The 15,484-nt window shown below is 42.6% G+C and overlaps 1 protein-coding gene across 1 annotated transcript in view; it reads right to left on the bottom strand.

Annotated features, from left to right (window-relative positions):
• Positions 1-1,274: 1,274 nt before the first annotated feature.
• Positions 1,275-15,484, bottom strand: part of LOC308312122 (nuclear factor 1 A-type-like) — a gene marked incomplete at its 3' end in the record, with an annotated part of 27,178 nt that continues 12,968 nt past the window's right edge. Inside the window, exons 3-5 of the mRNA XM_080794516.1 lie at positions 12,427-12,738; positions 4,262-4,403; positions 1,275-1,312 (exon numbers count right to left, since the gene is read on the bottom strand). Of these exons, the coding sequence (XP_080650642.1) occupies positions 1,275-1,312; positions 4,262-4,403; positions 12,427-12,738 (492 nt within the window). The remainder of the gene's footprint in view (positions 1,313-4,261; positions 4,404-12,426; positions 12,739-15,484) is intronic.

The following is a 15,484-nucleotide window of genomic DNA, read 5'->3' as shown; positions in this document are numbered from 1 at the left end:
AAGGACCCCAAAAAATATCTGTATTTGGCCGCCGACCCCCATCTGACAATATGTTGTTCCAGGGACCTCTCAGAAGGAAAGATTTTAGTTAAAAACGTTCTGAATTAATACATGTTCAAAGATTTGCACCACGTTTTCACTTTTTTTCAAAAATAGCAGATCTACAAGCTCATAGTGCGGCACTCGGTGCCGCACTATAGAGCTTGTAGATCTATTTTCTATTTTTCAACAACTAAAGTATAACATGATGCTTTAAACACCAAAAGGTGTTCCCGAAATGGGTCAACAGTATGATGCTATTAGTATTAAGTGGTTCCAGCATTCAGAAGACTATAATTATGACTACAAATATATTAATAATCCGATTTCACTCTGCTTGCAGACTGGATGCACTTTATTTGTATAATTTGAATATATTTAATTTGTTGACTTTATGTTTTATTTGTTGACACATGGTTCCCACGGAGACGCTCGTCATCCTCACTCTTCGTCAATATTTCATCATCCAGACGTGGATGCACGCACGCACGTACACACGCACGCGCGCACACACACACACACACACACACACACACACACACACACACACACACAGTGTGTGTGTGTCTCCATGCAACAGAGCTCTTTCATGTTGTGAGGACAAGACCTGTACACACGCACACGCCCACACGTACACACGCATGCACGCGCACACACACACACACCCCCACACACACACACACACACACACACACCTTATGGTGGATGTGCTTCCAGACTCCATCATGTTTCTGTTCATCTGCATGTTGTTTAACTCATCTTCAAAATATTTGTATACATTTGAAAGAGATTCTCCATAATGGGTTATTTTACAGTTTGTCCAAATGAGCAGCCTAAAGGATTCTGGCCAACATGGCTGTTCGTCGTGCGTTTCGTTGACCCTCTGCCAACACCGGGGTGCATTTTGGAGCTGGCATCGTTTTATGTGTGTGTGGGAGGGGGGGGGGGGGGGGGAGCTGGCATCGTTGTGCCAACATGGGGGGGGGGGGGGGGGCATGGCTGGCATGACAACCACGGGTAGAGGGGGGGGGTTGCTGTAGGGACCCTCCACCACAACGACTGTTTACTATTGGTTGCTCCTGCTGGGACCAACGGGGGGGGGGGGGGGGGGGGGGCAGGGGGATTGGAGCTGCATGTATAAAAAGACCGGGCATTCGCTGTGTGTGTGTGTGTGTGTGTGTGTGTGTGTGTGTGTGCCCGTGATGCCAACGCGGTGCCAACGCAATGCCAAGTGGTCACCAAGTGAAGTAGCTCTCTGCCTTCAGTAACAAGACTGATGGAGAGGAGAGGAGAGGAGAGGAGAGGAGAGGAGAGGAGAGGAGAGGAGAGGAGAGTTTCTTGCGCTCCGTTAATAAATGCAGCCGTGCACACACACACACACACACACACACACACACACACACACACACGCACACACACACAGAGGGTCTAACAGGTTTACAGAGAAGAGACGAAACAAATCAGTTTAAGAGCTCAGTGAAGTGGGTCAGTCTTTATGTCCACTCTGTGTGTGTGTGTGTGTGTGTGTGTGTGTGTGTGTGTGTGTGTGTGTGTGTGTGTGTGTGTGTGTGTGTGTGTGTGTGCGTGCTGAAGTACAAGCAAGGCGTCAGTCAAGTGGAAGTGCAGAAGGGGCGCTGCCACTCAAGCGACTTAGACCCGCCCCCACCTGCCTCTGATTGGCCAACCTACAGAACGTCCGAAGAATACACTCTAGTATTAAACACTTAATGTGTGTGTGTGCGTGTGCGTGTGTGTGTGTGTGTGCGCGCGCGTGCGTGTAGATCTGCAATTATTTTCCTTTTCATGGGGGGGTCGTTTTAGGTATAGTTTTTTTAAGAATAAAAAAATAATGAATAATTATGTCATAATATTTCAGTAAATCTGCATACTGTGCACTATAGGCCAACCCACTGTACTATTACTGATTCATGTTCAGCCAAACAATCACAATTATTTGCGTGACAATTAATGTTCAACTGTGATAGGCCGATCTGTAATTCTGTATCAACGTTATTTTAATGATGTTTTTTTTGCTAATTCAAAGCAGATTAAGCACAAAACAGACCTCAGTTTATCACAGAAACGTCTTAAAACTAGAACTAAGATGAGAGAACATATTACTCCAGTTTTGGCATCACTGCACTGGCTTCCGGTTGTTTTTAGGATTGATTTTTAAATTATTTTACTTGTTTATAAACCCCTCAATGGTCTCGCACCTTCCTACCTACATGACTGCCTGCCTAAATATGTCCCACTGTATTGCATTACTGCTTGTTCTTATAATGTTGTTGCCTTGCTTTTCTTTTATTCTCCATTTTTCTGTAAAGCACTTTGAGCTGCATTTCATGTCATGAAAGGTGCTATACTAATAAAGTTTTATTATTATTATTATTAAAAAAGAAAAGACAAATGGAAAAATCAAAAGTCAAAACAACCATGCACTACTGTACATGATTTCAGTCATTTCTGAACCAAACAGGGATGTGCAAGGTTTGGCCACCCATGTATAATTAATGTAAATATAAAATTAAAAACCAACATAACATAAAAGTAGCTTATTTTCCTTTATACCATGAATCACCATAGAATTAATGTATTCATGCCCAGCCGGGGGAATATAGTTTATTCACACAACAACTGTATATCATGCTTTTTTTTGTTATTGCTTAATGTAAATCGCTCTGGATTAACCCATTCTGACCTGAGATCAGATTCATACGAGGTTTCCACTGGACACACACTGGTCTGATTAGCCCATTCTGACCTGAGATCAGATTCTAAAAATGTCATTCGCTCTTCGATTTTTCAAAAATAGCAGACCTACAAGCTCGTAGCGCGCCACTCGGTGGCGCGCTATGAGCTTGTAGATCTGCTATTTTTCAGTAGCTAAAGCATAACATGATGCCAATACCAAAAATGGGTTCCCGTTCAGAATGGATCAAGAGCGCCTGCTAAATGCCTAAATTGTAAATTGTAATTGTAAATTGTCTCAGAGTCTAGTGCAACTTGTAAAGGCGGTCTGTGGGACACACGCTCAAAAAGACAATTCATAATGATAATGATAACGAGGCAACACAAGAATTCAGAGTTGTGAAGTATAAGGATTTTACTCGAGTAAGAAGAAAAGACGTACATGACCTGTTCATGTATGGAAACCCCAGTCTGACTCCCAGAGACACACAAAGGCGACAGCTTTTATAGCTCACTCCCACAACAGCCAAACCCCCGACATATACACTGACACGTCCGGTTTTTTACCCTGGGCAGAATTTTCTATGGCTGCCAATGCACCTTTTTCCAATCCTTAATCCCATACGGACAAACATCTATGCCGATAATAATATCTAACTTGCGGAGGTAACGTGCCTTGTCCACGGGCAACAGATCTTTCAACGTATGGCATTGCAAATACGTTTGATAATAATCGCTACTCTGCGCAATATTGTTTTGGAAATGCCGCAAATTGCATCGCAGTGAACGAGAGCAAATTACAACTTACACCCCGGGGGTGGTGACTCCGCCCTGAATACGCGTTTTCGTGTCAGTGTATAGCCTCAAGACATTCACCAAATGGGACAGTAACATGGTGAAACAAACGGGACCAAACAGCACCACAGGGGTGTGACAGATAGAGATAATATCAGACTGTATAACCTAGAGGAAATACTCTCTATAACGGAGTATTATTAAATGTTTATATCTTAATTTCCACGACAAACTAACAATAGTCGCTGCATGCGTCACACACCTGAATAACCAAGGTTCCTACACTCAGGCAACAATACCACACATATTGTAGCCTCGGAAACCCAGACGTTTTATTACACATTATTGTAACAAGCAGCCAGTGCAGTGTGTGTGTGTGTGCGTGCGTGCGTGCGTGTGTGCATGTGTACGTGTACGTGCATGCGTGCGTGTGTTGCGCATGTGTTTTTGCGTTAGGCTGCTCAACAGTGACACCCATCAGTATTTCCATATAGACTCAAGCAGACATAAGAGACGTATACGGACAGACAGAGTGGGCAGAACCACTCAGACATGGGTTAACCCTAACCGTAACCTTGGAGTGGACGGCGCCACTTAGTGGACGGAACCACTCAGACATGGAAAACGCCTCAAACTCAAACCAACGCTTCTTCCGGTCAGTTCAGACCAAAAAGAGATGCATTTGCACGGTTCAGACAGCAGCGCAGTGTGTGTGTGTGTGTGTGTGTCTCCGTACCTGCGTGTACGAAGTAGGCGAGGTACAGGTCCAGCTCCTTGACAGACACCCCGATGTGGTGAGGCTGGACACACAGGCCCGGGTTGGCACACTGAGGAGACTTCACCAGACGCTCCCCGTCCGTGGACTCCAATGGGATGCCCTGAGGAAGTAATAATAATACAACTTTATTTGTATAGCACCTTTCATGGCATGAAATGCAGCTCAAAGTGCTTTACAGAACAATGGAGAATAAAAGAAAAGCAAGGCAACGACATTAAAAAACAAGCAGTAATGCAATACAGTGAGGACATGAATAACAAAAAAAAATAAAAGATCAATTAAAAGCAATGTTGTAGAAGTGGGTCTTGAGCTGAGCTTTAAAAATGTCTACAGAGGCTGCCTGACGAAGGTACAGTGGGAGTTTGTTCCATGCCGACGGCCCGTAGAAGCAAAAAGCTGCTTCCCCGTATTTTTTAGTTGCCATTTTTTTTAGGAAAAGCGAGCAGGCCAGCAGTGGAAGACCTTAGGGGGCGGTTTGGGACATATTTAGGCAGGCAGTCATGTAGGTAGGAAGGTGCGAGACCATTGAGAGCTTTATAGACAAGTAAAATAATTTTAAAATCAATCCTAAAAACAACCGGAAGGACCGTGTTTTAGTCATTTAGTCACATTTAGTCACTGCGGACATACTGTACCTAGTCCACTTGCAGTAGCCCTCCCTGTGTTAACCTATTTATAGGCCTGACCTCGAAATAAAAAATATATATTCAAAATATTTTCTGAAATAAATATTTTCACGATTTTTCAAAAACAAAACAGACCTACAAGCTCGTAGCGTGCCACTCGGTGGCACGCTACGAGCTTGTACGGTACAGTCCTATTCGTCTGTGCCTCAATCTCAAAATGACATTGATGGGTACCTATGGGTATTTATGTTAGACACACCCACAGACACACCCCCAGATTCTCAGCCACACCCACAGGTTTATTTTAATATGTGGAGTGGCTATTCAACCACCAGGTGGCGTCGGCCCATGATGAGCAGAGCTGCATGCACTGAGTCTTAATATGTAGCTTCTAGCAATATGCAGTCAATTTGTACTGTAAACTAAAGTATCAATACTGTAATATTGAAATACATACTGTTACAAGTAATATTTACTTGAGTAAGCGGTTAGGGTCCATTTGGTTCCATTTCTACACTCTAAAGTTAAATTATCATTGATGTTACAATATAAATATTGGGGGTCCCAGAGATATAAATGCCATTAAATGGGGGTCCATACTCCATAGACTAATGCATGTCAAACTGGGGGTCCTTGAAATTAAACGGGTTGAGAGTCACTGCTATAGCTGTAAAAACCTTCTCTTATGGGGGTCCCTGGCATATCTTTTCAAATGGGGGTCCCTGGCATATCTTTTTCAAATGGGGGTCCCTGGCATATCTCTTCAAATGGGGGTCCCTGGCATATATTTTTCAAATGGGGGTCCCTGGCATATCTTTTTCAAATGGGGGTCCCTGGCATATCTCTTCAAATGGGGGTCCCTGGCATATATTTTTCAAATGGGGGTCCCTGGCATATATTTTTCAAATGGGGGTCCCTGGCATATGTCTTCAAATGGGGGTCCCTGGCATATCTTTTTCAAATGGGGGTCCCTGGCATATCTTTTTCAAATGGGGGTCCCTGGCATATCTCTTCAAATGGGGGTCCCTGGCATATCTTTTTCAAATGGGGGTCCCTGGCATATCTCTTCAAATGGGGGTCCCTGGCATATCTTTTCAAATGGGGGTCCCTGGCATATCTCTTCAAATGGGGGTCCCTGGCATATCTTTTTCAAATGGGGGTCCCTGGCATATCTCTTCAAATGGGGGTCCCTGGCATATCTTTTCAAATGGGGGTCCCTGGCATATCTTTTTCAAATGGGGGTCCCTGGCATATCTTTTTCAAATGGGGGTCCCTGGCATATCTTTTTCAAATGGGGGTCCCTGGCATATCTCTTCAAATGGGGGTCCCTGGCAACTCTATCTATCTCCCTCCCTCCATCTCTCTCTCCCTCCCTCCATCCCTCCCTCCCTCCCTCTCTGCCTAAACAGTGGTCCCCAGCTAAATGGATAGTTGTTAACCAAATGGACCCTTATAGATATTTAACTCTATTAAATGTACTCTATTACAAATAGTGGCATAGATAGTCAGGGTCTGTCTGTCTGTCTGTCTGCCTGCCTGCCAAATTACAATATTTGCCTCTGAGATGTGGAGTAGAAGTAGAAGTATTCCAAGTATTGGAAATCGGTAATACTTTAGGCTCTTTGGATGCAAGAGAATATAGAGTATTTTAATTCATATTTAATGATGTTCAGGAGTTTAATACATTATGTGAGCTGAAATGCTTCACAGTTTCCTGGCAAGACAGTTCATATTACCCCACCCCCCACGGCGCATCCAACACCTTTAGCCTTTAGGGTGTCCCAAACAAACAATGGAGCCAGGGTGAAATGTTATTCACTTCAAACTGTGCTCTCCTATGTTTTTTCCCTGCACACTGTTCTTAAAGGATTCAATCAATCAATTACATGAACCCTAACGCAATGTTGTTTGTTTTGAATGTATCATTAGTTTTCATGTTCCATTTAGGTTATTTTTTATTGTAATATGGGGTATTTGTAAGGGAATGAAAATGTTCAGAAGTGACAGACTACACTATGCATCCACTGCACACAAAATGGAGTGGAAACTGAGTTACATGTCCTAACCGTACAGAACTTCTGGGCTGTACGTTTTGATTAATTGAATACACAGGACCTCAATGGAAACAGGCCATATCTTGGGGTTAATCCTTTTGGTAAATGGTAAATTGTGCTTTTATATAGCGCTTTTATCACAATCGCTTTATATCATACTCTTGTTTGTATTCAACTTGACTTTATGTGCGTGTTTCTTACAAATAAAGTAGTCAATCCATCAATGAGTTATACAATGGAATCCTCATTTATCTCTGAGAGTGTAGCCTACAGGAGTCTGGTTTGAACTGAAATGTACTTCATGTGAAACTGTAGGTGCTTTCCTGTGCTTCCCCCCCCTGCATACCGTTCATAAAGTATTAAATCAATCAACATGAACCCTAACATTAGGTTGTTTGTTTTGAATATATCATTAGTTTCCACTTTCCATTTAGTTTAGTTTTTTATTGTAATATGGGGTATATAACTGATTGATTAATTGACTCGGTTATTTAACAGTTTGCAATAAACAAGCACAGAAAGTACATCTTGGTGGTGTGTAGCGAATCTTGTGGACCAGACCCATTGCAAGATGCTGTACTCTGTTGTCAACCCTAAGCCCTTCCAGCCTTTCAAAGTGCACAATAAGCATTTAGAAATTCAAAAGAATCTTGAGTAAACAAATTAGGAGGGAAGGACAGATTTACAGACATACCAATAGTAGTGAAAAGTCTTTTTACTTTTTTTCAGTAACACACACACACGCACACGCACACACACACACACACACACACACACACACACACACACACACACACACACACACACACACACACACACACACATATATAAATATATATATTATATATATATAAAGCTCCTTTGAATTTAATTTAATTTAGATTTTCTGTCTCATTTCAAGTTTTCAAATATATAAAAATATTTTGAAAATAGCAGATCCACAAGCTCACACGCTATTTTAAAATGGCCAAATTGTGTATAGTTGTTAATGTGTATTTTATTTAGACACGCCAGGGACCCCCCCTCCATAGACTAATAAAAAAATAAAATAAAAACCTTCTCTTATGGGGGTCCCTGGCATATCCTCTCAAATGGGGGTCCCCGGCACATCCCCCCAAACGGGGGTCCCTGGCACATCCCTTCAAATTTTCATTAAATTTGCAAGCTGTATAGTTGGGTGGGGGGGTGACACGCCAGGGACCCCCACCCGAAGAGACACGCCAGGGACCCCCCCTCCATACTACATAGATAGACTAATGCATGTCAAACTGGGGGTCCTTGAAATTACACGGGTTTAGAGTCACTGCTATAGCTGTAAAAACCTTCTCTTATGGGGTCCCTGGCATATCCTCTCAAATGGGGGTCCCCGGCACATCTCCCCAAACGGGGGTCCCCGGCACATCTCCCCAAACGGGGGGTCCCCAGCACATCCCCCCAAACGGGGGTCCCCGGCACACCCCCCCAAATGGGGGTCCCCGGCACATCCCCCAAAATGGGGGGTCCCTGGCACATCCCTTCAAATTTTCATTAAATTTGCAAGCTGAATACTGCACTGGCCTCTGTCCTACTGCCCTACTGCCACCTACTGTCTGTTTATTATATTACACAGTAGGTGAAAAGAAAACTCCCCTTAAGACTAAACCACACCCATAAGAGGTGTGACTTCCATAGGTACCCAGGTACTTTTAAATACCTAGAGGTAACTATGGGTACTGGGCCGGCATAAACCAAGGGAACCCCACTGTAGGTCTGCTATTTTCCAATAGCTAAATTATAACAATGTTTAAAACACCAAAGTGGGTTAAGGTATTCTCAACCATGGGTTGAGAATAGATCTCTTCACTTTTTTTACACACAATCATCATAATAATTCGAATCATCTGGAGCGAAGCCACAGGACGGGGCTTTTGCATTGTGTGGTTACTGTATTACAGTCTGGCGCTGCTGATCCTGAACCAGCATTAATCATCACACGAGTAACACAGCCGTTGATGTCGCTGCAACACTGAACTGATCCTAGGTCAGCCCAAACACACGCTTTCAGTTTTAATGTTCTTTTCCTCCGCAGCGCAGCAGAGCGCACACGCAGTCACACGCAGTCACACGCAGTCACACACACACACACACACACACACACACACACACACACACACACACACACACACACACACACACACACACACACACACACACACACACACACACACACACACACACACACACACACACACACACACACACACACACACACACACACACACACACACACACACACACACACACACACACACACACACACACACACACACACACACACACACACACACACACACACACACACACACACACACACACACACCAGACTAACTTTTTTCACCAACGTCCCAAAATACAATTTGAACCGTCCCAAAGTAAATGTATACAGTCCCGGGGCAAATTAATAACTGTATTCCTATTGTAATAGAAATACAATTAAGCCAAACAAAGAATGTACTGTAATGTATTGAATACATGCAGTACATTATGTGTCTGGCTTCATATTTCTTCTGTAGATAAATACACTGATTCAGTCAAAATGCTCCCAGATGAAAAATAGGGCTTGGTTAAAAATGTTAATCGAATTAATCAGAGGCTTTGTAATTAATTAATCTAAATGAATCACATTTTAATTGCATATCAATATTCGACCTGAGAACAGTGATATTTATTTTCAAATGGATGCAGTTATTTTGGTGTGCCAGTGAATCAATGAATAGTGACTACACTACAGTAGCTTATTAAACTCTGGTGGTTTGGCTACTTGATCAAGACCAACAGATAAACATGCAGCAATGCAGGTATATCAAATGTCTATGAAAAGAGAAGGGAACCCGCACACTCGTATGCTCCAAAAGATAACTTTTATTGACGACGTTTAAAGAGTTTGACCAGATGAAGAGCCTTGGCTCGAAACGTCTTCAATAAAAGTTATCTTTTGGAGCATACGAGTGTGCGGGTTCCCTTCTCTTTTCATATGTTACTTTTGGAACCCAGCACCTCCACGAAGTGATGTGTGTATTTTTCTACAGTTTCTGTATCAAATGTCTATTACATGGTTGGCATGAGAAAACAAATACAAACTACTTTATCAGGGGAAATACTAAGACGAAGGAATCAATAAATCAATAATATCAACAATCGACAATAAAAACTGTGGAATGAGAGTGTTTTGGGGTGTGCGTCTTGTCGGCCTGCCTCAGACAGTAATAGTTACTTTATAGTTACTGTTGTGATATATAATACAACATGCTGTCTACTGATACTTGGTACTTGTACGTGATGTACTTATATGTATGGTGCACTGCCTGAACTGTAACATAGTTTAGCTGTGTTAGAGCACGCTGCAGGCCGTGCTGCAGGCAGTGCTTTGTGATGTCTAGTCAGTGACGTCATTAGGACATGAAGTATCCACGATATATATGCTGCTGCATGAGTAATAAAACCTTGTGAACGTTTCAATGTGACCATGTCTCCGTGTCATGTTAATCTCTTCTCCCGGGCCGGCCTGTCTGTCTGTCCGCCGCCGAACCATGGAAAAGCCAACCGGGTCGTCACGTCACACACCAGAACCAGACGAGGGTCCAATACGTAGAACAGTGTTTCATAACAGTTACCTTAAACAGGATGACCATCACCAGGTCCAGCCTCCAGACCTTGTCGGCCTGCCTCAGACAGTCTATAGTAATAGTTATAGTAATAGTTACAGTAATAGTTACAGTAATAGTTACAGTAATAGTTACCTTAAGGCGAGACACCCCAGGTGAATAGGGAAAAAAAGTTAAATAATAGCTATCACAATGAAACTTCTCCAGTTGATTACTTATATTAAAACTAAGATTTTTTGTATTACAAGTTTTCTGAAATTATATGTTTAAATATGCAAATTAGGCATTATAATATGCGCTAATTTGCATACATTTCGGGACGATAAATCTGAAGATCGGATAAAGCCAGGTACAAAATTATCATTTCATTATGTTGATACATTAGAGCCAAAGAAAATTACACATGGGATTTTTGATATCTCTAATTATCACTCCACAAATCAGAAAATAGTGTCAACAGGCATAAAAAACCCAATTTTCGGCATTTTTCTGGTATAAAATGTGATGTAAATCAGGCTGTGAATGATATATCAACAAATCCATGTGTAAATGTCTGCGGAATATAGTTATGAATAAGACTGGAACGTTTGGTGTATGTGAGTTCAACTGAAGTGGAGATTCTTTGTCCCAAGTATGAGGAAAACTCATTTTGAGAAAACGGCCTTTAAAGATTTGTATTGTAAAATTCCAAAACGTTTTATTTGAAGCCACTATTTTGAGACAAAATATCTCATCCAAACCTTGGCAACAACATATAATGGCATATATCATTGGAAAGGTCTGGACCTCGAGCTGACTGTGGTCTGATCTAAATATGGTCACTTCCTTTGTACCAACAACCAATCATGAAAATAGAGATGGTGGCTTTTCACCCAGAAAAACTAGCTGTCATTGGCTAAAATAAACTATCCAACTAAACATCTAAATCTGTATTTCTAATGAAAGAAAACATGTTTAGGAAGCAAAATAGCAAAAAAAAAAAAAAAAAAAAAATCATGATTTCACCTGGGGTGTCTCACCTTAAAGAGGATGACCATCACCAGGTCCAGCCTCCAGACCTTGTCGGCCTGCCTCAGACAGTCTATAGTAATAGTTATAGTAATAGTTACAGTAATAGTTATAGTAATAGTTACAGTAATAGTTACAGTAATAGTTACCTTAAACAGGATGACCATCACCAGGTCCAGCCTCCAGACCTTGTCCGCCTGCCTCAGACAGTCTATAGTAATAGTTACAGTAATAGTTACAGTAATAGTTACAGTAATAGTTACAGTAACAGTTACCTTAAACAGGATGACCATCACCAGGTCCAGCCTCCACAACTTGTCCGCTTGCCTCAGACAGTCTATAGTAATGGTTATAGTAATAGTTACAGTAATAGTTACAGTAATAGTTACAGTAATAGTTACCTTAAAGAGGATGACCATCACCAGGTCCAGCCTCCAGACCTTGTCCGCCTGCCTCAGACAGTCTATAGTAATAGTTATAGTAATAGTTACAGTAATAGTTACAGTAATAGTTACAGTAATAGTTACCTTAAAGAGGATGACCATCACCAGGTCCAGCCTCCAGACCTTGTCCGCCTGCCTCAGACAGTCTATAGTAATAGTTACAGTAATAGTTACAGTAATAGTTACAGTAATAGTTACCTTAAACAGGATGACCATCACCAGGTCCAGCCTCCAGACCTTGTCCGCCTGCCTCAGACAGTCTATAGTAATAGTTATAGTAATAGTTACAGTAATAGTTATAGTAATAGTTACAGTAATAGTTACAGTAATAGTTACAGTAATAGTTACCTTAAACAGGATGACCATCACCAGGTCCAGCCTCCAGACCTTGTCCGCCTGCCTCAGACAGTCGATGCGTCTCATCTTGCCCTTCTGGTCGGGGTTGGACAGAACGCAGCACGGGGCCTTCTTCCCCGTCACGCTGAGCACAAAGTCCTCCCGGAACTCGGGCCGGATGTCCTTCCTCAGCTTGGCCAGCAGGCGGCTCGCCCACTTCTGCTTCACCTCGGGCTTCTCTCCCAGCAGCTCGTCCTTGACGGAGCGCTCCTCCTCTTTGGACATGCGCTTCTCGTGCTTCTTGAAGTACTTCCTCTTCCTGGCCTGGAGGGGTTCAGAGGGGGGTTCATTAACACCTTATTTAACACATTCTGACCTGAGATCAGATTCATACGAGGTTTCCACTGGACACACACTGGTCTGATGAACCCATTCTGACCTGAGATCAGATTTAAAAAAATGTCAGTCGTTCTTCGATTTTTCAAAAATAGCAGACCTACAAGCTCGTAGCGCGCCACTCGGTGGCGCGCTATGAGCTTGTAGATCTGCTATTTTTCAATAGCTAAAGCATAACATGATGCTAACTCCAAAATGGGTTCCCGTTCAGAATGGGTTAATACATTAATACAATTAATTATAACTATTAGTTTTTTACACTATTTTCATTCATAATAATGTCTTACACCGGCAAACACGTGTAACCCTGGCAAGTGGTATAACCCAACCCAATAGAGCGTCACAGTCCCGCCCCCTTTCAGAACGACGAGTGGGTCCAGGAAATGAATCGCAATGCATTTTTCCTCATATAGGCATTTCTTAAAGAATTTATTTAAAGACGGTTACGCCGCGGACAAAGCCATGTCATGACAATGAACACAATGTTTTGGGGCCGATCAAATCATTAGAAAGAAGAAAATAAAGGCAGGAGACAACACTATTTGTTTTGTTTTTCTTCTTATACTGTGCCTTCGTCAGGCAGCCTCTGTAGACATTTTTAAAGCTCAGCTCAAGACCCACTTCTACAACATTGCTTTTAATTGATCTTTTATTTTTTATTTTTGTTATTCATGTCCTCACTGTATTTGCATTACTGCTTGTTTTTAATGTCGTTGCCTTGCTTTTCTTTTATTCTCCATTTTTCTGTAAAGCACTTTGAGCTGCATTTCATGTCATGAAAGGTGCTATACAAATAAAGTTTTATTATTATTATAAATTATTTGATCGGCCCAAAACATTGTGTTCATTGTCATGATTTGTCACAATCCGAGTTGGCTTTGTCCGCGGCGTAACCGTCTTTAAATAAATACTTTAACCCATTCTGAACGGGAACCCATTTTGGTGTTAGCATCATGTTATGCTTTAGCTATTGAAAAATAGCAGATCTACAAGCTCATAGCGCGCCACCGAGTGGCGCGCTATGAGCTTGTAGGTCTGCAATTTTTGAAAAATCGACTGACATTTTTAGAATCTGATCTCAGGTCAGAATGGGTTAATCAGACCAGTGTGTGTCCAGTGGAAACCTCGTATGAATCTGATCTCAGGTCAGAATGGGTTAAGAAAAGCCTATGGGAAAAATGCATTGCGATTAATTTCCTGGGCCACTCGTGGTTCTGAAAGGGGGAGGGACTGCGACGCTCTATTGGAGTCCTCCACCTATAAAAGGAGCCCTCAGCCCATGTGTCACTGTTTTCATATCCTCTGAGCAGGAAATGACCCCCTGTCTGTCCGCGCATGGCAGGCTGACTAAATATGCAATTTAAGCCTGATTTAAGCAGTTGTTTCACCCCTCTCTAAAATATGTACGAGGCTTAAAAGGTCTTTAACCCATTCTGACCGGGCACCCATTTTGGTGTTGGCATCATGTTATGCTTTAGCTATTGAAAAATAGCAGATCTACAAGCTCATATCGCGCCACCGAGTGGCGCGATACGAGCTTGTAGGTCTGCTATTTTTGAAAAATTCGAAGAACGACTGACATTTTTAGAATCTGATCTCAGGTCAGAATGGGTTAATCAGACCAGTGTGTGTCCCGTGGAAACCTCGTATGAATCTGATCTCAGGTCAGAATGGGTTAAATAAATACTTTTTGAAATGTCTATGAGGAAAATGAACTACTTTCTGGCCTTGCCAGCCCATTCATCCACACAGAAAAGTCCCGTCTGATTGCATTAAACAATGTTAAACTCAACATTGCAGCTGTACCAAAAGCTTGAATTATCCTCTGTCTTTTCTTTTTTTTGTAACCCATTTTTCACCCCTGTGTCAATCATCTAATGTGATCCTGGGCTCTACACACCCTCCGCCAACCTGGGGAGAGCAACGGACTTGAACTCATGCTTCCTTCATGCCTGAGTGTCCAAGTTGCTCCTTTACACCCGACAGGGGGGAGTTTCCCTGGTTGGACGTAGCGCGTGGAAGGAACACGTTATTCCAACCAGTTCCTTTCCCCTCCATCAGGCGCCCCGGCTGGCCAGGGGGAAGCAGTTTAGTGACCAGGATTACTGCATGTTTTTTGTGAGGGTACCTACCCTAGGGGACACGGGGAAAACATGCAAACTCCACACAGAAAGGCCCTTTCGCCAACCCCGCCTTCGGGTATGGGCACTGATGACGCGGAGGAGGAAACACGCCGCCAGCACCCACAGCGCCCCGAGCGGGAATCGAACCCAGGACCTTCTAGCTGCGAGGCGACAGCACTACCAACTGTGCCACCGTGCCCCTAGAAAAGTCCTGTCTGATTGCATTAAACAATGTTAAACTCACCAACATTAAAGTCCTGTCTGATTGCATTAAACAATGTTAAACTCACCAACATTGCAGCTGTACGAAAAGCTTGAATTATCCTCTTTATATCTGCAAAGTTTTTGTTTCATAAAAATCCACCATAGAAACGTTATGAGCTATAACTTTCCGTCAAGAAATGCCCTGCATTTGATTATGTCAGAGTTTGGAAGTGCTTGTTTTCAATAACACAACATGTCGCTGCCTCCTGCACTATATGTGACATTTAGACGGAGGACGGTTGAGTGATTTACAACGAGCGCTTCCAAAGTCCCAACACTCCATGATG

The sequence above is a fragment of the Protomyctophum bolini genome (assembly GCF_963924005.1).
Source record: "Protomyctophum bolini genome assembly, contig: SCAFFOLD_331, whole genome shotgun sequence".
NCBI classification, from domain to species: Eukaryota; Metazoa; Chordata; class Actinopteri; order Myctophiformes; family Myctophidae; genus Protomyctophum; species Protomyctophum bolini.
The sequence above is the reverse complement of the archived record's forward strand: the minus strand, read 5'-3'. Positions and strand labels throughout refer to the sequence as shown.